This window comes from Lynx rufus, unplaced genomic scaffold (genome assembly GCF_022079265.1).
Source record: "Lynx rufus isolate CCGP_SWC_20201006 ecotype Redwood Valley unplaced genomic scaffold, mLynRuf1.p SCAF_8, whole genome shotgun sequence".
Classification (NCBI taxonomy): Eukaryota; Metazoa; Chordata; class Mammalia; order Carnivora; family Felidae; genus Lynx; species Lynx rufus.
In genome coordinates, this window is record NW_025814896.1 from 31,889,832 (window position 1) to 31,913,303 (window position 23,472).

The window sequence follows — 23,472 nt, forward strand, 5'->3', positions numbered from 1 at the left end:
CCCCATCACTCAAAACTTGTAACCTCAAACAGAGATGCTAATGAGTCCATTGTTTTCATGCCAATCTTCACCAAGAATCTAAAAACAAATGCTTAGAGATACTTTATCTTCACTTAGATATACATTCAGAAGAAGCATACAGTTTCAACCTACTTAACTTTTTTAAGCTACTAATGGAAGAGACTCCCCAGGCCCACATTTCTCTACTTTCCTACCTTTGGACCAATATTCCCAAGTTGTTTAAAAGAAGAGAGGGTCACTTACATGACTAGCAGCATTTCTCAAAGAAGCAATAGTATTCTCTTGAACTTTAGCAAGCCTGAAAGAGAAGAACTATATATAGTTATCATCCACTATAGAAAAGACAAAACAAATGTGATAAGCCAACTCTATCTTCAACAATGGAAACAGTTCTTATCCTGTTTTGAGGCTACTTCTGCCACCACCAAATTAAGATTGTGACCATCACTTAGTTGGTGTATGCATTTATTCCATAAATGCGAGCTCTAATGATTATAGGTATTTACAAGCTTAATATAAACATATCCCACACCCACGCATACCTCCCCAAGTGAGTTGACCTATCAAGGAAAACAATCTTGCAGCGACATGAAGTATGAGAGACGCAGATACTTGCTCCTTGCAATGGTGCCTCAGAAGACTTAAATATTGGCAGACCAGGGGAGTGGGGAAAGGCTGACACCCAGCAGGGCAGAAGTATGTAAATGATACTGAGAATAGGTGAGGAAACTGAGCCCCAGAAAGGGAAACATGCCAAAAGCTGGGATCACAACACACAGACTGAGGTTTGGGCTGCCTCCCCGCATCAAGCTTTCCTGGATTTCTCTTGTTAATGTCCCTCTCGACATCAGTTCAGCAGACATTAGATTAACCAGATAGTCTTAGGAGAGAGTCTCCAATTAATTTGAATTGGGAACCCTAATCACCAAATTACATTAAATCCCAGGTAATAATAAAAGGCTCATTTGACCTTTAGTGGGCCAAACTAATGGAACCTTACCATGCATAAGCTACCAAATGCTAATACCACTCAAATAGTCAACCTACTGAGCAGTTGTTGTAGAATTCCCTGCACCACGATGTCCAACATCCAATGGTGTTCTTGGCTTCCAATACTTGGAAAATGAAGATTTCATATCACAACTGTATCCTGGTAATGGCTTAATAATTATATAGTCAACTTTCATAGAAAAAAAGGGGAGAAACAAAGACAAAGATGATTAAAAAGGCCACGATGAACATTTAAATGGCACTACATTTCAATACCAATCAAACCAACTTTATCTCTATCAAATAGAAAATAACAAGTCAAAACTGATTCAAATAAAGCTTCCAGAAAATGTAACTGATGCCCCTTGTTACTATAGTAGTAAATATTCTAAAACAAATTATTAATTTAATCACCACCATTAGCAAAAGCTCAATTTGACCCTAGCTAAAATTTGAACTTAATCTTTGCTCATTTGTAAAGGGACCCTCTACTTCTCCAGGCTTACCTCTCACTTTGCCTATTGTTTTTCTGGAATTTCTGCTCATGATGGGAAGAGTGAGAATTCCAGCACTCTTCCCACTCTCAGCAATGGTGGATGATAAGAGACATGCTGTCCCCACGTGTCCAGGAAGAGCATCACCCTGAACTACGTGTTCACTGAGATCTTCCTGGAAAAAAAAAAAAAAAGAGGTATGAATTCAATTTCTTCTACTTCAATATTTTCCATTAATTCAGAACCTATGGAGGAAGATCCATAAAATATGAATCGAACTTATATTCAAGTAATTCAGATAGCTTCTTTGTAATATAAAAGATACATTTTCTTTTAATATATAATATTTTAAGATTTTATATGGTACTTGATTAGTTGTAACTGTTGATTTGCACTTCTGATCCTCTAACATGTATTAGATGAATTTAAAACACTGATGAAGTTTCTAAGTACTTTTACATTCAAAGACTAATAAGTATCTGTAGTGGGCTGTTAATGTGTATTATATTCTCTAAAAATGAATCCACACAGGTGACATAAAGGGATAGTTAACTCTCTAGGAAACTGAATACTCACTTTGAGATTACACTGGATATTTTATCAGCCTAATCTATGAAAGAAATAGTATTTCCAAAACTGCTCACCAAATGAAAAGGAAGTTAGGATGTTCAAGAGAGTATTAAAAGGTAGGTCCTGAAGAAATAAGGAAACAGTCAACCAAAACCTCACATTTTTATAATAAAGTCCCACAGATCTTATTACTTAGGGAACACTGAATCAGAGATTTTTTTTAAAAATAGAATTCTTTATTGTAGTTTTTTGAAAGGAACACTTTAAATCCCATACAATGCAAGGTAGCCAAAATGCCAGTTGCAACAGCTATGCATAAAGACTATTAAAACTTGAAGACTATAATGATTTTAATTATGGGTAACAGGCGCTACCTGCGAGCTTAAATCCATTCTGTATTCTGCTATTTTCACAAAACTGTGGTTAGGTGCTCTAATCTAATGGAAATGGGAGTGCAAGTGACAAAGAGCAAGAGTGTCAGGAAAGCAGTACACATAACTACTAGCCAGGCACAATAAACAAGGACCTCAGTGGAGGACCCCGCATGACTTGTGGAGAGGAGAGCACCTGTACAGCCAGCAAGCCAGAGAGCTCTAATGTTGAGAGTCACAAGCAGCTCTAGAAAGCTGGTAGCAGATTCTAAACAACCTGGCGCAATTTTCACAGTAACTATGTTTTACTACATATTTATAATATCAAGTAAAGTTGCAAAAATGAGTTCACTGTTATGATGCATTCTTATAATAAAATGCCTCAATAAACCACAGACTTCAGTCATAAAGAGGACACAATCATGCTGGTTACACTGGGTTGCCCACCAATAGTTATACAGTCTGCTTGTCCCTCTATTTACCCTTAGCGGCTCCTTTGGATATTATTCATTTACATTTAGAACAGGCACAGGGGCACCTGGTTGGCTCCATTGGAAGAGCACGTGACTCTTGATCTCAGGGTTGTGAGTTCAAGCGCCATGTTGGGTGCAGAGATTACTTAAAAATAAAAAATTCTTTGGGGCGCCTGGGTAGATCAGTGGGTTGAGTGACTCTTGATTTCAGCTCAGGTCATGACCTCATAGTCTGTGAGATGGAGCCCTGCATCAGGCTCTGTGCTGACAGTGCAGAGCCTGCTTGGGACTCTCTCACTCCCTCTCTGCCCCTCTCCCTTGCTCTCTCTCTCAAAATAAATAAAACAAAACAAAACAAAAAAGAAAAAAATAAAACGTTAAAAATCTTAAAAAGAAAAACAAAAAAACAGGCACTTACATTGATGTAAAACATCAATTCAGCTGAAATTCTTTTTATAGTACTTGAGTCTATCAACTCCAAGTTTTTTAAGCCTGCTAAAATGTACAGAATAAACATCTAAAAAGATGTATGATCATGGGTTTACACAAATCAGACTACAAAAATTAAAACATATAAAAATAAGCCCATGCTTGCATTCTTTCTCAATCCCCTCAGTGAAATAATCACTTACCTCAAAAAAATCAAATATTAGTTCCAGGTTATCTGGTTCCATTGTCTGTATGCTGTACTCTGTCCAACGATCAGGCTGTAAGCCATACCCACACTCTGGCTGCGAATGCCTGCACTTGAATTCATTGTCGCTTATTAAGGATATCTCCAGGCTGTTGGACATTTTGTGAAGAACAGTAGGAGACACCCTATCATCGTCATCTTCTTCCAAGCCCTCTAGTGTCAACTTTACCCTACATGAAAGGAAAAAAATAATGAAATGCAAAAAACAAAAATGGAAGAGGAAAACTCATACAAATGTTACCTAAATGCTAAATTCAAAAGTGTTCCCTGGGGGCACCTGGGTGGCTCAATTGATTAAGCCCCTGACTTCGGCTCGGGTCATGATCTCGCGGTCTGTGAGTTCGAGCCCCGCATCGGGCTCTGTGCTGACAGCTCAGAGCCTGGAGCCTGCTTCAGATTCTGTGTCCCCCTCTCTCTCTGCCCCTCCCCCACTCACACTCTGTTTCTCAAAAATGAATGTTAAAAAAATTTTTTTTAATTAAAAAACAAGTTTTCCTTGAAAATGCTAATTCTTTAAATAACACAAATACCATATTATATAAGACTGCATCATACTACAGGTTATGGCATTAGTTGTTTCATAAAATACTAATGTTTTTGGGGCGCCTGGGTGGCGCAGTCGGTTAAGCGTCCGACTTCAGCCAGGTCACGATCTCGCGGTCCGGGAGTTCGAGCCCCGCGTCGGGCTCTGGGCTGATGGCTCAGAGCCTGGAGCCTGTTTCCGATTCTGTGTCTCCCTCTCTCTCTGCCCCTCCCCTGTTCATGCTCTGTCTCTCTCTGTCCCAAAAATAAATAAACGTTGAAAAAAAATTAAAAAAAAAAAAATACTAATGTTTTTATCTACATATATTTCTGCAAAGTATTAAAAAAAAACAAGATACATGCTCATTATGCCTGAAGTTGTTTTCATTGTTTTTTAAAAAACTGAATCTACAGAGGCATTTACTATTATCTCATTTATAACTGGCCATGTCAAATTCTTCTGAAATGTCTTACTAAAGAACATACGTATAAAACAAGCATAAAATTGAACCATATTGTTAGTGTACATTAAAAGACTAGAGTTGGAGGCTGTAAATTAAAACTTTTCTCTTTTCTTCTACCTTATCCACAGTGAGTCCAGGTACTCTGGGAAAAGTACATTATTAAGGAAAAATATTGTATTAAATCTATTTGTGTGTATGCATACTTTTTACATGTGTTATGTATTTATATTTATGTGCTTTCTAAATGAAACAAATGAACAAAAAACAGACCAAGAGTCTAAAACTTTTTATAGGCTTCAAGCAATGAAAACAAAGACCAAACTGTCTAAGCCACAGAGCCACAAAAACCAGTCTCCTCCCAATGAGAAACAATTACTTGCATAGCATACTTGTAATGCCAAAGAGTCAACTCAATTCTAGAATATTTCTTGCACCAATTGAAATGTACATAGATTAGGAGCGCCTGGGTGTCTCAGCTGGTTAAGCGTCCAACTTCAGCTCAGGTCATGATCTCACAAGTTCAAGCCCCACATCGGGCTCTATGCAGACAGCTTGGAGCCTGGAGCCTGCTTCAGATACTGTCTCTCCCTCCCTCTCTCTCTCTGCACCCCTCCCCCACTCGTTCTCATTCTCTCTCTCAAAAATAAACATTACAAAAGAAAAAAGTGTACATAGATTAAACAATTATAAACTATGAACATAGAAGTGATGTTACCTGCTGTATAGAGTAACAGTTAAGGTATGAAAACTTTTCACTCTAGATTTAAATGAGATCTGATAACACAAATAATGGAACTGTATTAGTGGGGCCTGCTCTCTCTACATAACCTACTGCCTCCAACCACTGCTGAGGCCCAAGGTCTCTCAGAGGGTATATCTACACAACTCAATTAGCAATACTGTTCTATAATCACACAGTAAAATCAAGAGTAGTATTTTAATAGAAACAAAAATCATCTTTTCTCAGAAGTCTAACTCTTAAGAGTTTTGGACAACTGACTCTATTAGTTAGCCTGAAGGAACAAACATTCTCTACCAGGATATATGAAAAGAGATCACAACTGCATAGTAATAAGTGGGCAAGAAAGGCATAAAGATTTTTTAAAAAATGACTATTAGGGCACCTGGGTGGCTCAGTCAGTTGGGTGACCGACTTCACTCAGGTCATGATCTCACAGACTGTCAGTTCAAGCCTCACGTCAGCCTCTGTGCTAACCGCTCAGAGCCTGGAGCCTGCTTCAGATTCTGTGTCTCCCTCTCTCTGCCCCTCTCCTGCTCACTTTCTGTCTCTCCCCTTTCATAAATAAACATTAAAAAAAATAAAATAAAAATAAAAAATGACAATTTTGCTAACAGCAATGTGTTTTAGCAAAAAAAAAAAAAAGTTTTAATAAAATAAAAAATTTCAAGTTTAAAGGGATCCATGAAAGAATTTTAGTCATTTATGTTAAAGGTCTTCTTTAAGTAGCTATATGAAGGTTATAATCTATCATGAAGAGACACTGCTTTCCCCTTATTGATGAAGTCAAATAAAAGAGAAACTTGCATTTAAAACTTAGTGATAATGAGACAGAACAACATGTCTAGTGTTTTACTTAAAATGTACAAGCTTTTGGGGTGTCTGGGTGGCTCAGTCAGTGGAGTGTCCAACTTTGGCTCAGGTCATGATCTCATGGTTCGTGAGTTCAAGCCCTGTGTGGGGGCTCTGTGCTGACAGCTCAGAGCCTGGAGCCTGCTTCAGATTCTGTGTCTCCCTCTCTCTCTGCCCCTCCCCCACTCCCGCTCTGTCTGTCTGTCTCTCTCTCAAAAACAAATAAACATTAAAAAAAAAGTGTTAAAATGTATAACCTTTGCTAGATTTTTAAAGTCCTGATATTCTTGCAGGTAAATTTATTTCCTATGCCATGAGGGTTTAGTCTATCACTAATATGAATTGGGGGGTGGGGGAAAGGTGGTCAGAACAAACACAAATTTCTAGTTATGCAGAATTTTTTTAAGTTTCTTTTTTTTAGTAATCTCTACACCCAGCATGGGGCTCTAACTCAGGACCCTGAGATCAAGAGTCACGTACTTTTCCAACTGAGTCAGCCAGGTGTCCCATACACAATTATTTCAACAGGAATCAGTTACTTAATTAGTAGAGCCCACCAAAGTATGGTTATACAAAAAGATTCCAATATAAGCCTGAGTAACACAATAATATATACAAATACTCAAAGTAACTTCTACATAAACAAGAATGGTATAGGACTCCGTATGCATTTGCAATCCAAGCAGAACCCCAACCATTAATTATCTACTAATTTCTTTAAAAAAAAAACAACACAATTTTTTTTTTTTTAATGTTTTTGAGAGAGCAAGTGAGCTCGAGCAGGGGAGGGGCAGAGAGAGGGGGAAACACAGACTCTGAAACAGACTCCAGGCTCCAAGCTGTCAGCACAGAGCCCAACGCAGGGCTCAAATGGCAAGTTTAAATACTGCAACACTAAGAAATTTTAAATAGTAGAAACTACAAAGATACATACACTTGGAAATCACTTATCTATATAAAACCAAAATTTTCTGGTTTCAAATTTAGCAGTTAAGACTAAGAGAAGTGGGGCACCTGAGTGGCTCAGTTGATTAAGTGTCCAACTTTGGCTCAGGTCATGATCTCATGGTTTGTGGGTTCAAGCCCCATGTCGGGCTCTGTGCTGACAGCTTGGAGCCTGGAGCCTGCTTTGGATTCTGTGTCTCCCTCTCTCTCTGCCTCTTCCCTGCTCATGCTTGGTCTCTCTCTCTCTCTCTCTCAAAAAATAAATAAACATTAAAAAAAAAAAAAAAAAGACTAGTATGTTTAACTGTAACAATCTGAGTCAGGGAGGCAGTTCACTCTTACAAGACCCTTCAATTAGAAAATGTAACATTATCTATAAGTGTGTTATGTTCTTAGTTTATACACTTAAAGGCTAAAATCAAATGGGTCAGGGGCACCTGGGTGGCTCAGTCAGTTAAGTGTCCACCTTTGTCTCAGGTCATGATCTCTGGCTCAAGAGTTTGAGCCCCATGTCGGGGTCTGTGCTGGACAGCTCAGAGCCTGGAGTCTGCTTTGGATTCTGTGTGTGTCTCTCTACCCGTCCCCCTCTCATGTGCGTGCACTCTCTCTCTCAAAAATAAACATTAAAAAAAAAAAAGAAAAGAAATCTACAGCATTAGTAAAAACAAATGGTCTAAGTAACATATACACATTGCAATACCTAAATCTAGATTTCTTTAATTTTTTCTTTGTTATTGAGACAGGAGGTTTTTCAGAATAATGCAAACGTAATCTTATTTCAGTCTGACATGTCAGCCATCCAGAATCCAGAGTTTCAACACCATCTGGCAGAGTAAATATGAAAACAGTAATTATTATACATATGTTTTGAAGCAATCTGTTAAGTACAACACACGTTGATAATTCTAGTTCATGTTCACATTTTAATACACTCAAGTTATATATCACTGGAAGTTCTCTCCAAAGCAAACATAGAGATAGTCTTAAATTTATCACTGAAAAACACTTTTATATTAAGGGGAAAAAAGTTAAATGAATATTAACAACTAACTATATGTAACAACTTACGTAAATTAAATTTAAACTTAAGTAAATTCTCACTGAATCCATTATCGAAGTTATACAAATCTATTTCTGGAAGAATATATGTTCCAAATATCTCTAACCTAGCAGCTGTTTCACTGGGGATCACACTTGCAAAGCTTCACATGAGCTATGCAGGTGAAACTACTCATATCACTACAGCTGAAGCTTCAAACATGAGAAGGTAAGGACAAAACTGTGAGTGAATTATGTATTCTCACATTTATATTTTCTGCCATAAATAAATTGCATGATCATGGTAACACTGTGTTAGCATTATTTAACTTGAAATTTCTTGCTAACATATGTAATGAAAGTTTCATAAATACCAGAGAGTTACCAACTGTTCTGAACGTGAATTGTTTTTGTTTTTTTTTTTTTATCAACAGGATTTGAAAAAAAGAAGAAGCCTTTTCCTTTAGGTATAACTTTAAAAGGTTTAATAATTTTCAAATCTTAAAAATAAAGAGAAACCATTATCCTTTTTAATTTTAAACTCTTCTCAGAAATGGACAAAGTTGGAGAAATGGCTTTTCATCCTGAAAGCTAACTTAAGCTGAGTTTTAAGAGAATAACAACTACAAAGGAGGAAAGAAATGCCATGCATTTATAACTACACATAGTAACTAACATACAATAGAGGGATGTAATGTCATGCACTATAGTTAAGGACATGAGAAAACTACTCCATAAACCAAGCTCTCTAAAACATGCGACATAAAACTATAATCTTTCGTATATAAAGAAGACAAGACTCTAAAACACTACATGCTAAAGCTATTCAAGTATTTTAGGCTACCTTACAATGTAACATAAATACTGTAATCCCAAATAAAATTAAGGAAAAGAAGTTAAATTCCTATCCAAATACTGTCAAAGCATGTATATTTTTGAAATGCATAAACACAAGTATCTAGGATCAGCAATTTATCTCTGGTTCACAGTCACTGCAAGCACACATTCTGCTCACCACCCCCCCTTCTATCTTTGACTTCTACAGTATAGGTTCTAAAATAAAAATGCAGTTTAGCATGATAATGCTATTATACTGTGAGAATTCCAGTCATTGAAGACAACTTAAACCCTCAGGATGAAGTATTTACTGAAGCAAAAAAATATATGAATGGGTAACATTTTCAACATATTCAGAAGAAAAAGCGTTGTCTACTATACTGTAAGTTAATTGTTAAAAATCTCAGGAGAATTACTGGAACATTTTGTTTAATCTGGATCTTACTGTAAATGCATATACACATACACAAAATGCACAAGCTTAGCTGAAGAGTTTAGAATGTTTAGAAACAATATCAAACATAAATGTCAAAAAGTGATGATATATTAACAGTTAGGTATAATACTTTCAAGTTAAGTACATTAATTCATATACCCAAAGTCACCAGTCAAATAAAAACCGAAAGGATAAAATTTTAAAGTTTAAGAATTATATTGGAAACTATTACTTAACAGAATGTACTTGTTTCGTGGATCTAGTCTCTGTTTTCAATATCATGCTCTGTCATAGTTCCCTGTGCTGTTTCTAATGAAATGTAAAGTAACATCTCAATTATCAGTAGTAAAGATCTTCAAAACTCAGTCTCACTTACTGTGGATTCCAAATTGTCCATCGTCAATAATAATTTCACTTTCTAGAATTGAAGGAAAATAAAAACACTTAGTTAAAATTCATGATGTATACAGATTGAACAACTGAGAAATCACCCACCTTAAGGATTTTTAAAAATATTAAATCTAAAATTTACAAGCAGCCCAAAGTGAATAAGCATATTTATTGTAGCCCTCAATAAAGAATTCCCTTTTAAGGAGACTCTCAAACGGTAAAAGTGCTTACAAACTTGGTGATGATTCGTGGTGTTACAAGACGAGAAAGAAAACTCCTCAGAGAGGTGCTCTGGAGGCTCTGGGGCAAACCTCTGCACCCACCAATTTATGAGACAGGCTGCTGGACAACAGTATCTCCCGGCTGATTGTTTAAACCAAAGGTCTTGGCACAATTAAAATGCTTATTCTTATGTAGTGCATATTCTGAACTTATCTAAAAGGTAATTCTCCTCAAACCCCAACTATTCTCTATAGCCGGCTACAAGCTTTACAAACAGCACAAACTTACCTGCGTATACAGAGCTGTGAGGAACTACCAAAAGAATAAGTGCTAGCACATTCCCTTCTAACAGAAATTTCAGCTAAGTAAGAAAAGCTGGTAAGCCCCACCCTCTTGAGTAAAACGCTATCTCCCCTTCTACTTCCTTACCCAGTTTTACGATAAACATAAGTCTGATATATTCCTTAAAGTAAGTGTGATAGTTTCCAATAAAGATTTTTGGTAGACTTCACGCAGCTCTTAAGTTTAGAAGTTATGTTTTCTAAAAGTATAACATTAATTTTTAGAAGACCAGAAACAAACATCTCACTTCTCACAATAAGTAAATATATATTTAACGGCAAGATGCTTCCAAACGCAAATTATTTTTTAATCTTTAATACTAATTATTTTCCAACCTCAGTATGGGACTATTATAATTCTAAAGTACACTATCACGAAAATTCTAAATATACTATCAAAAATGTATTACAACAAAAAAAGAAAATCCAATAAAGAGGATGGAATGAAATATCTGTTTAAACAAAGATGTGCCCTTGCCACAGGCTAAAGCAGGATCTCTCACTACTTTCTAATCTAAGATAGCTACTAGCAAGCCATTTATTATCTTTAAATGCTAATTCTCTCTAGAAACTAAAAGAAACAGTTTTCAGCACTGAGTCAATTTACAGATGAATCCAAGTGGGGAATTTACGTATGTGAAATGAACTTCAAATTTTATAATCTCAGTATGGAAAAGGAAATTCAAAAATACTTGTATGAAGAGAAATGCCATTTTTAGGCACAAGAAAACTGAATGATGTTTAAAAAACAAAACAAAACTGATTATCCATTTAAACATAGCCAGCAGGTATTTAAGTAAATTAGGAGGAAAATACGTCTGCTACCACGAAGAAATCTGAATGCGTTCATACAAGCTTATTCAAGTACTTACTAGTTAAAAACAAAACAAAACAAAACACAATAAATAGGATAACTTATTCTACTGCTCTTACTACTCAAAGTTAAAAATTTAAGAATCTTTGCTTTGGATTAATTCTTTCCTCAAATGTTCTCTGAAGCTCTCTGAGCAAATAATCAAAGCCATGGATGCTCAGTCAAGAAGAATGGTATTTTACAAACTCTGTAACTACTCCAAATGAAAATAAATATTCCACAATAAATCAATCTAACCACCCCCCAAATAACTTGGCAAGCATTTCTAACAAAGTTTATAAAGAAAGGCAATTAAGAACTGTTTAGTTTTAAAAGATCCATGATATGCTAAGTGAAATTTGCAGTACTGACAATGCATTGACCTTAAACTTTAGAATAAAAATTTATTAAATCCCACTAAGCCATTGTGCAGCATATTAGTAACTTTAATGCATATGCCTCAAACAGATGCAGTTAATGCCCATACCTAAAGGGGTTATTGATCGTGGTTGTAGATGAGTCTCCCACTTGTGAACTATGACTTGGCATGGACCACCGATAGTCTGCAATTTAAAAGTTAAACGTCTGCAATAATTTCTTAGATCTTATTTTCTACCCATGACTCCATTAGATGTTTGTGGCCTAAGTCTTATACTAAATATGAAACCAAGAGATTCATCTTGTTATTTATCAATGTTATATGCCAGAAATCAGGAATGTACCAGGTCACAAAACATGATGAGTGCTGGAAGAAAATGAGGGTGAGGCAGTAAACAGAGAAAAATGAGATGAAACTGGCACATAAAACCATCTTAACCTTATTCTTAAATCTGCCTACAATATTCAAAATATTTTAAAAGAAATTTTCATCTTTAGCTGATGTTCTGTCTTAAGTTAAACTAACACCAAATATAATTTAGGCTTGGTTATGTCAGCAGTCAAGGAATAAAGTAGCTCATCTTAAGAAACTCTCCAAGTGTTTGGAAAAAGCCTAAACTCTGTGATAGTAGGAACAGTAGGTACAAGTACTTCAGGATCAATGATCACAAGTTACTCAAGGAACTAGAGGGCATAATAAAGTGCTTTATTATAGTAAGTAAATAGCAAGAAGAACATAAGATTTCTCATAGAAACCAGTGTTTCTAAAAGCACAGAAAACCCTAAAATAGAAGACATGTACATGAGTAACTTTGAAGAGTAAGTTTGATAAAAGGGGAACTAACATCTAGTTTTACTCTATGCCTTAGAGTTTATAAACTCATACAGTGTGACAACTAATATTGTCTTCTGTTATCAAGCTCTCTTACTAAAAAAAGAAAATAAAGCTTTATGTGTTAATATCTACAGCAATTAAAAAAAAAAACTATCAACACCTAAAGGCCTGAAGTACTGTTTCCTAATTTCCCTTTAATTAAAAAAAATTGACTAAACTTATGTGCCAAAACCCTTAAGTACACATTTTAGAAGCAAAATTTCAAACTGTAACTTTATAAGGTATTTTACATTTCTCTTCTTTTCACATCTTCAGAAGACATTTAATAAAATATAAAGAAGCAAAAAGAAAAAACAAATCATTCATTATCATACCACTTAGGGATAATCACTGTCAATGTTGTCATACATAATCTTCAAGCCCTTTCCTAAGCATACTCTTAAAAAGCACAGAACACAGAAGTTTCTCTCTATATACTGTACACTTTTAGATAACATTAAATACTCTTCTATATCATTTTACAGAATTTCAATATTGATGAGTATTAAATGTGCCAAATGAGAACAAATGAGCATGAGACAAATTAGGCACAGAAAATAATTAAACACAAGAGATAATTCTGCCACTTAAAAATAACCAGAGGTTGAAATCTTTTTTAAAACTTACAAACCTTTGAACTTGAAAACTAAAATAGCATTAGGTATTCATTCAAATCATTAATGCTGGGATAATATAGCAAATCCTTATTTTCTCTAGCTGAATACTTCCCTGTTTTAAGGGTTCACTTATGAACTGGTAGACTGGGCAGATGTTCGTGAATTTTTTTTTTTTAATGTGAAACTATTCATCTTAAATATGGTGAATTTCATTTCCACTAAAAAAATAAAAAATAAAAAAAAAGGAGATACATTTAACCCTACATCCGCTAGACATTTTTTACTACAACTTTTTCCTATCACATTTTTCTGTATTTGTGTTTTAAACGTCAAACTTTCTAATCCTCAAAAGATGATGCAAATGTATATATCAAAAAAGGAACAATGTTTCTTAGCAATAAACAGCAGCCAGAAAGATCTAATGTATTCCCTTCCTCCATTCTTCTCAGTTCCCCTGCATGCCCTCCTTCCCAGAAAATACCCTCTTTGCTACAAAGATGGTGCAATCTACAGTCTTATAGAAGTTACTAAACCACAGGTGACTTCAAAGGGTGCCAGGAACATAATATTAAATATCAGCAGGGATAAGAAGTGGATAGAAGAGTTTGTTTTTGTATTAATTCAGGTGTGGGGGGGAACTTTACAAAGTGTTAGCTACAATATCTACATTTAATCACGTAAGAATAGCCCTATGGATAAAATATGTATGATAAAGAACATATTTTAATAATATGTTAATAACTCCACCCTCATCTGCTTTAGTAGCAAACCACTACTCCCAGCATAAAAATAACCTAGGCTTGACAGAATGGACCATTTGAGGAGCAGTCCAAAGAGCTCATTCAACAGGTGACTTATTGTGTATACAAGTGTTCACACTACAAATCCATGTTGGTTGGTACAATAAAATGTTACAATATAGAAAAAAATCCACCAAGTTCCAAAATACACTGAACTTTCAAAATTGTTGTGACTACTTTATTAAACTTTAGAAGGTAATCTTAAATTTTAGCTTACTGAAATTCTTAAGAAATTTAAGACTTAAGCACTGGGAAATTAAAAATCTCAGTAATGACCCCAAAACATGCAATCTTTTTTAATATGCTAACTGTAATAAACTCATTCTTCAAGATCTGAAAAAAAAAAAAAGAACAGTTCCATTCTGTAAAAGGCTGCCACAATTTTAAGTACTTTGGAGTCAAGTGTACGTGGATCTTTGAAGGAAAAAATAACATCATCAGTCCAAGACAGTATTCCATTACTGATAGTTGTTTCACAATTTAGCATATATTAAATCAAATAGTTGCTGAAATGTTTCCAAACATACATATTAACAAAAACACCAATAATCTATTTCTGAAAAGAAAGAAAAAAGTATAATGACTGCTTTCTTAAACAGTGACTGACACCAGTCAGCAATATCAAAAGCATGGAGAAGAAACAACATGCAGACTGAGGTTTTTGGTCTGTTTTGTTCTGAACAAACCATGTAGCAAAATTATCAACTAGTCATGCAATATCGCTGCTTTCAAATATGAAAAATGCAAATGTAAACTTCTAAAACTTTATTGACTATTGTTTTTCCACATTTTGAAAAATCAAAAAAAAAAGATGCATATAAAAAGGGGTTCTGAGCAATTTCTATCTATGATGGCAGAGGCTAGACCTATAGCTATTTAATAATTATTTTTAATAAGACCAATAGGAAAATGGTCACCTATGGGTAAGTAAGCATGAAGTGAAGAAAGCGAGGCAGACAGACATTTCTGAGATGGTTCAAATTTGAGGTTAACAGGTGAAGGTATTTCACATCCAAGAAAATTTTATTAAGAAAACTACTATACAAAACAAGAATCTGGGCTACTGTAAAAATAAACAATCGGGTGCCTATCACAGATGATTCTTTTGTTACAGGATTTAAACAAAAATCAAGGGAGATTAAGAACAAAGTAAGAGATTATAACGACCTAATTATGAGTAAACATTAACACCTATAAAAATCAGAAGCAGATGAGTTGCTGAAAAATAGCTATTTCCACTGAAATGAAGGAAAAATCTCTAAGACAATATAATAAAAAATTGGGTAACATTTCAGTATAAGGTTACATTCCTAATTCCAGCCACAAATATAGAGGGACAGACATGGATAAAAAAATGTTACATGTTCACTGAAAAATCATCTTAGGTGAAGATGTGAAATTAATGGACCATCTGCAGACTCACACCCGTGTTTTTATTCCAGGAATATCTACCACCTTTGTATGCTACGTTTAAGATAATATTTTGATTTGTCACTTATGACATTATTTTAAAATTCAACATTATTAACATGTTATTAGAATTCTACAAAGTAAAAGAGAATAGCTAGCCATGAAAAATTGAGAGAAAAGGGATTTCAAGACTCTTAACCTCTAATCTAAAAGGAATATGCTACAAAGAGCAAAAATGGACAAAAAAGCATGAATGGTAAAATTTTATTTATTTGCAATAAAATTTTAGCAATGGAAGGGACCCAGGAAATCTATAGTTCAAGCCTTTCGTTTTATAAATAAGGAAACTGAAATATGAAGGTCAAGTGGCAAGATCACAAGATTTCTAGCTTAGGCTCTACAAATGCTTGGGTAGACTACCTCCTAAAACTTGTGACTCAGCAAAATTAATCTCATTACTCATTTCAGATTTTCAATGTTTCATAATTACTTTGCTTTCCTATCATCCTTTATATTCATAAAATATATATCCCAATAGCTTGTGTCATTTTACAGTTTAAGGCTCTTTGCACATTAGTTTTATCATTTGACAATGCACAATGGAGACAAAGTTTCGTAATTATTTCTATTAAAAATGTTTCACTTAAAAAGCGCCACCAACTTTTAAAAGAAAGGAAGTGTCACTTTAAGCTGGCATGTGGGGAAAAAAACCCTGTAGCTATATGCATGGGATTTTATGTAGCTATTTACTCTAGTCCATGAAAAACATACTTACCATGGCAGCCCCTGCATCACACGGTACATGTGTACACGATACAGAGCACCTACTTAAAGAAACACACTCACCAACACATACTGTGAACTTTTGCAAGTATTACAAGGGGAAAAACTTGTTTTTTACTGTAAGCAGACTTCTTGCCAATTTTTTCAGAAAGGCAATTTGGACTGATTTGCTGCTTTTGGTTACATTTTTAATGAAGAGGAAAAATACTGTAGGTTGGCTTAATTTGATCCATGTTGACAATAGTCTTACTTTAGAAAACTACACCCAAAAGACTCATGATTTTTCTTGTCCAAATACCCCTGTAAGTAAAATTTAGTTGATTTCACATATTACAAATTTCACATACCAGGATCCTCAAATAAACCTTCGATGATACGAGTGTTATGACCTACTGTCCCTGCACAACTGTTCAATTTATACCAAAAAACTTTGCCACAATGCATAACCCCTATGCCAAATAAATGATCTTTTCTTAAGTCATTAAAATGAGACTATTGTCAAGATAAGCCAACACAATGATCAACCATAATGTAGTTTTAATTACTGAGTATTTACAATATATTCTTGGAGTAAGAAACGTAATAGGTGCAAAAGACAGCTGAAGTGGCTTTGTCAGTTTTCTTTTCTGTAATGGTGGCTAAGAGAATGAGCTAACAGTGGCTGCTTGCATTTTTTCACATGTAACAAGTATTAAATGATCCCAAAGGGAAATAAAACTTTTAAAAAGGTTATTCCATGTTTTGCTTCCTAGACTCCTGCCTAAACCCCTGTTCACATGCAGCCCAAGTGTGCTCAAAGATAAAAATCTGAAGGAAAAGAATCCTTTCAGGAAATAAGCATCTTTAAAATAAGAGGGAAGAATCAATTTTTTTTTCTTTTCCAAATATGAAAACAATCCCCAAATAATAAATCATTGTGAGCAAGCAGATTAGGTTTAACAGATATTCCAAAAGCCTTCAGAAAAGATCCTAATCTATCAACACCATTGTTGAAAAAAATCTAAAGAGGAATGACTTCAGTTTTGATAGGAGTTAAAACAACGCAGCCACTGAGAGATGGCTGTTATGAAATAATTTTTTTAAAGAATTACTCAAAGCTGGCTATATATTCCTCCAAATGTATTCATACCACATAAGGATTAAAAAAATGAAACAAAAAGAAAACCCTCGTAACTGGTTACTAACAGGTTTACAAAAGTAACAGAAAATGTACAGCTACTGACAACATTCACTTATCATTAAAACCAATTTCATAACAAGAATACTGCAGAAGATACTTACTATTAGTCTTTTAAAACTCCACTGCAGACATCGTCTGCCTCTGAAGTGGCTACTTCCTTGATTTTTAGTACTAAAATATTATTAAGCTAGAGTTCTGTTTTCCTTATTTGATCCAAACTCATATTACTTTGAATGTTTCCAAACTTAAATTAGTTGCTTTTGAAAGAAGTAAGTTTGTTAACGAAACTGGAAACTAGATAAAGAAAACATACCTTTGGTTCTAAAAAGCACCCTCTGAAGTAGCGGTACTGAACTGACACTCCTCTAGTGAGTACAATGGTTGCTTTCCATAACATGCTGTGACAAAAAAGAATTAGAGCAGCAGCATTAAGATGAAGCTAAAGTGCACAGAAACTTCACAATTCATAAAATCCCTCAAGCAAGGTCTGTGACCAACAGCATTTATTTATTCCCACACAAAATTTTACTCCAGGCCTACCCTGCACCAGGCACTGGGAACACAGTGATGAGTAAGGCAGAAAGAGCCCTATCTTCAAGCAGACTGCTTTCTGGCGAAGGTAGACAAATAACCAAACACACACAGTAAGGCTGGTTGGCCTTTCTGACATGACAGGAGGTTTTGGAGGAGAAGCCTCAATGAGGAAGAATTGTCTGACAGGAGTCCTACGTGATGAGAAGGAATCAGCCATAAAAGAGCCAGAGTGTTCCAAACAGAAAAAGTAGCCCAAAGGTGGAAGCCAGAGTCAGAATCTTCTCTGACTTGCCACCTATTCAGAGATGTTACAGGCCTAAGAGGCTTTAGGGCTGAGGCAGGCAAGCTATACTCATGTTCCCAACTGTCCCTTGTTCTGACTGTCCCGCCCAGCCTCTGGCTATTCATTCCCCTAGTCAAGCAATCAGTATCTGTATCTTACTTGTCTCAACTCAACGTCTTCCTCCGAACAATGCTACGCTAACATAGTCTATTGCTGTTCTAAAGTTTTGACTTAACGGTGAAAGAAATCACTACAATTCATGATGATAACTGACTTTTACCTTCCAGTCATAGACCAGTGGTATCCAAAGTGTGATCCAAGGGCCATCAATATCACCTTGGAGCTTGTTAGAAATCCAAATTTTCAGGCCACACCTAGAGCTACTGAATTAGAAACTCTGGAGGAGGGTCCAACAATCTGTAATTTAACAAGCCTCCAGGTGACTCTGATGATGAACACTTAAGTTTGAGAGCCACCGTCACAGGCCGTTACCCAAACCTTAATTCAGCATGAATAGTTCGGTGAATAAACAGCAGCTCCAAACGTTCTTCCATGACACCAGATGGCTAGCACGGCTCCCCACCTGGCTCTGCCAAGACAGGCTTTAGGGCATTATCCTCACTCTGACTCAATCCTGGTTCCTAACAAAATCTCCACAACCAGCTGTCACCCATGGCCAACAATTAGATTCATCTGGTAGAAATAAAATACATATGCCTTGGCTCCACCCTAGGAGACTCTGATTTCATAGGTCTGGGTGGAGCCTGGTCATGTGGCGTCTGATCAAGCTTCACAGAGTATCTGAACACGTAAGGTTGGCCGAGAAGCACTGCTATAAAACAAGAATAGCAAATGCTTGGCATACGTGCCCCACTACTTTTCCCTGGTAAGCCTCAGAATCTTTTCAACACAGCACCCCAGGCAGACTCTACCAACTCTGAGGTGAAATTCTCTCTCACCTCTGCTCCAAAAAAAATAGCAAATCTCTAATACTATTTCATTCATAGTCAGCCAGACTATGTGAAACTAGCCCCATGTGTACAATAAAATTAGTGGGAAGCTTTGAAAAATGTGCTGGGCCCCTCTCTCAAGCATTATTTATTCCTCATTGCCCAGGGGTAGGATCTAGACGTGTATTTTTTAAAGCCCTCACAAGTGGGTCTAATGTGCACCCTTGGTTAAGAACCACTGAATGAAAAGAGATGGGGAGAACAAAGCAATGAATTTTTTTACTCCATTTCCCCTAAAGGTTGCAAAGTTAAAAATGAACCAGAACTGTTCAGTGACATCAAAAATGAACATAATCTGATGAAATTCAAGAAAAGGGAGGACACAGGGACAATGAGGTCTAGTATACCTGCCTGATTTTGAATAGCCCCCTCATATCCTGCCCCAAAATACTATAAAATCTACAAGAGCAAATAAAACCACAAGTGACCCACATTTTCTGCATTATTAGAAAACAATACTACAACCTTCAAATTATCTTTAAGTTGAAAAAAAAAAATCCTAATAGCCTGTAGGTATGGAGAGGCTTAAGAGATTCTAAAAAAAGAGGTACAGAGGGCTTAGATGCAGACCACACTGAGGGGGTACCTGGGTGGCTCAGTGGGTTCAGCGGCCAACTCTTAATCTCAGGGTCATGAGTTCAAGCCCTGCATTAGGCTCCACGCTAGGCTGAAGCTTACTTAAAAAAAAAAAAAAAAAAAAAAAAAAAAAAATGCAGAGCACACCAAACACTCTTCTAAAATACAAGAATGGTGTCCAAGGCAAATGTCTTTTCTATCATCTTGTATCATCATCTTCTTTCCTTCATGTGAAACACTGTTTATGTACATATATGAATCAATTACATTTCAGTGTACTTCAGTAAGGCAAAAGTGGCTGGTCCCTTGAAGTTATGTAGTTAAGTGTTATCTGTTCACATAATTTTGGCCAGGTTGGCGGAAAGGGACTTAAGACAGGTGACAGGGCAGCTCAAGCATCCAGAGCAGAGTTGTGTTTTAGGAACAAGTTCAGAAAGACATGAGGTTTTACTTCAGATCAGAATGGCTGATCTGAAACTGGAGGAAAAACCAGCCACTAAACAGGAACGAACATCTCATTCCTCTGTGATCCCAGTATTTACCAATAAAACTTCACTTGCTTTGGATTCTCTGTCTTCCTCTCTGCCCCTCCCCAACTTGCACTATTTCTCTCTCTCTCTCAAAAATAAACATTAAAAAAAAAAAGCTGAGAATTGGCTGAAAAATGTATTACACTAATGACAAATAGGGAAGAGTGTTTTATAGATGTTTTTTCTTTTTCTTAGCTTACATTATGATACTGTATTGTTATTTTCCTTTGCTTCGCCATTGGTGCTCCTCAAACTATTTGCTGCGAAGGACCAATTTTTGTTTGCTTGCCTGTCCTGCAACCAATACTTCTGGTCTATGTATACAGTACAAGAGATGAATCCACAGTGACATGCACGAATGTCCCAGCAATGTCAAATTGCTATAAACATTGCTTGCTCTTAATTTCTGTATTTCTCCCATAATGCACTGACAATAAAGTTTTTTCTCTAGCACTGGCCCACAGGCCACATTTTCAGTAGCACTGCTCGACAGGAAAACAGAATTTGAGCCTAATAATCACACAATCTGGTGCTTCTCCCTTAGGCCATTGTATGTGTTTGTATACTATTTAAGATTTCATATCTCCTTACCTCCCACACATAACATCTCGACAACCCATAACACTTCCAAATATCCCCAACTGAACAAGTCCCACCTTTATCGACATTCATGATTCTTTACTGTGTAGATGATGTGACCTAGGCCTAGAGAAATCAGATCTGCCCAAGATCACAGTTAACTACAGAACTGAAACCAGTACCCAGACCCTCCTTTCCCTAGGGCAATGCACCAATACACCCATGCTAAGTTTAGTGTTGTATTTAATATTGGTTGTGAATTCATTTCAGTACATTAGCTAACATACTTGTTCCACTCTCTGCTACAGAAAATTATTTTATAGGCTAAAGCAAAAATAAGATCTTTTATCAAGAACATGTACTGAGAGGGGCACCTAGGTGGCTCAGACAATTAAGCATCTGACTTCGGTTCAGATCATGATCTCATGTCGGGCTCTGTGCTTACAGCTCAGCACCTGCTTGGGATTCTCTCACTCACTCTCTCTGCCCCTCCGCTGCTCATGCTCACTCTTGCTCTCTCTCTCAAAAATAAACATTAAAAAATAAAATAAAAATATAAAAAAAAGAATATGTACTGAGAGCCAAAAGATAATACCTAAAAAAAGTTAAAAAAAAAAAAAGAAAGAAATAGCAATATAAGCCAGTTATTTAGAAAAATGGTAGTCACTACCAAAAGAACCAGCCAAAAGCTGAAAATGGTTGAGAGGTAGAAATTGAGAAACAGAGAAACTTGTTTGTTTACCACCAACCTTGTACAACTACCTCACTCTTTGGCACATGTGAGAACTGATAAAAATTAAAACTAGAAGAGGAAACTATATGAAGGTATCTTATAAACCCCCTAAGTTTATAATGTGAATGTCACAAGTACTCTGTCAACTGTTGTCTTCCTGCTTACCTTTCACCTGTCTCATTTTCTGGAAGAAGAGCCACAGCATTTTGAGGACTCCAGTTTCCCAAAGCATCACAGCTTCCACATATGGCAAAAACTTCTCCTGAAGAAACAGAACAACCTGTTACAGTGGGATAAGTAAGAAAGTTTCAAATTTCAGTTTAAAGAAGAAAAGAACAGTCCGTTGCACTAGATCACCTAGATACAGAGTCCCCTTTAGCAGATAGAGGAACCTTACCAGAGACATGTGTTGGACCCTGCGTTCTTAACTTGACCTACCTCTACAGAACCAAAGCCAAAGAAAAGGAGGGATGTGTAGGGATGAACTATCCTTCGTTTGTTCAACTCCTTAACTGAGCCAATAACAAGCACCAAGAAGACAGAGTGATCAGTTCCTACCTTCAAGGCAGCTTCCAATTTAAAAAGGCAAACACTAAATGCATGTTAAGTATTCTAGAGAAATAGTAACCAGTATTTTCCAGGAACAAACAGTGGCTATTAACACACTAAACGTCAAGAAAATGATCAATGGGAAAGCAGCGATGTAACAACAATAACAAAAACTACTCAAAACAGACTCAGAGTGTGACAAATCTAATTTTCCTTACTAAAATAATGACTACTGCTTTACCTGAACACTTACCATCAAGAGACAAACCAAAATACAGCTATTGCCTACATTTGCTGAATTTTGTATATTCGGTAAAAGTCTACAACTTCTTGGATAGAAGTATGAAGAAGTCTTTGACTTATGTATCAATACATTCTGAATTACTACAATTAAAATTCATAAAAGAAAAAGATGAACTGAGCCCAAGTGAACAAAGTTCAAGACAAACTCCTCCACATTCTGAGTAATTTCTAGGCACTACTCTAGTAAAACGAGAACTATAGTTGGGTTCAGCCACCTGCATGAGTACTCTGTAAGCTTGGACTGTCTTAAACTTAACTGAAGTTTCAAGTGCGATAGTCCTTCAGGAGTTTTCGGGGTTCTAAATACATGTTTGTCAAGCACAGAGCGGTTACATATAGAGATTTCACATCAAAATACTTACCAATCCTTTAGGGTAACCAGATTTTGTTTTGCAGTAAACTTAGGTTATCACTACCCTCCCTGATACAAAAAGAAAAGACAAACACTGTTGCTAAATACAAATATTCTCTTTTGCACCTACAGATTCATCTACATTCACATCTGCCACGATCTTTCCTCTAGTCATTAAGATTGAGACCCTCATCAAGCTGACCCTTCTGTGGCTAATTCTGGGCTTGGTCCATTTGCCTGGTAGAGCCAAGCTCCTCCTCCTAGTTTAAGCTGCCTGTGAACAATTCCCTGAGAGAGTACAATACACTTCTGCAGTCTTCTACCCATAGAGAAGGCTCCAAACTGGACTAGAGGTGAGCTCTTGACCCAAAGGAGCCAACCTATCAGCTGACTAGCAATCTTCAATCTGCAGAATCCTGCCCAGAGATGGAGCTTTACCAGATCTTCTTGGCTAAGACTTTGAACTTGGACAAACACACATTCTGTCAACTGCTCTGATGGCTGCTATACCAAAGATGCTGGATATACACAAGTGAACCACTCATTCATTCTTTGAACACATATTTTACACCAGCTCTGAGCCAGGTACTGTGTTAAGTGCAGGCACTCAGCATGAACACAAGGTCAAATTTTCACAGTGGTTACAATCTATCAATCTCAAATAAAATCTTTTTTTTTACATTTATTTATTTTTGAGAGACAGAGACAGAGCACAAGTGGGGGAGGGGC

At 36.2% G+C, this 23,472-nt stretch overlaps 1 protein-coding gene across 3 annotated transcripts in view; it reads right to left on the reverse strand.

Moving 5' to 3' along the window:
- GPCPD1 (glycerophosphocholine phosphodiesterase 1) overlaps positions 1–23,472 on the reverse strand; it is a 50,429-nt gene that overhangs the window by 21,016 nt on the left and 5,941 nt on the right. For 2 of the 3 annotated variants that reach the window (XM_047067876.1, XM_047067874.1), the window contains exons 3-11: positions 21,705–21,819; positions 17,608–17,692; positions 11,740–11,815; positions 9,823–9,864; positions 7,836–7,959; positions 3,552–3,783; positions 1,518–1,680; positions 1,069–1,201; positions 265–319 (exon numbers count right to left, since the gene is read on the reverse strand). In XM_047067876.1, coding sequence (XP_046923832.1) covers positions 265–319; positions 1,069–1,201; positions 1,518–1,680; positions 3,552–3,783; positions 7,836–7,959; positions 9,823–9,864; positions 11,740–11,815; positions 17,608–17,692; positions 21,705–21,819 — 1,025 coding nt within the window. The remainder of the gene's footprint in view (positions 1–264; positions 320–1,068; positions 1,202–1,517; positions 1,681–3,551; positions 3,784–7,835; positions 7,960–9,822; positions 9,865–11,739; positions 11,816–17,607; positions 17,693–21,704; positions 21,820–23,472) is intronic. The other variant, XM_047067875.1, reaches the window with a different exon arrangement.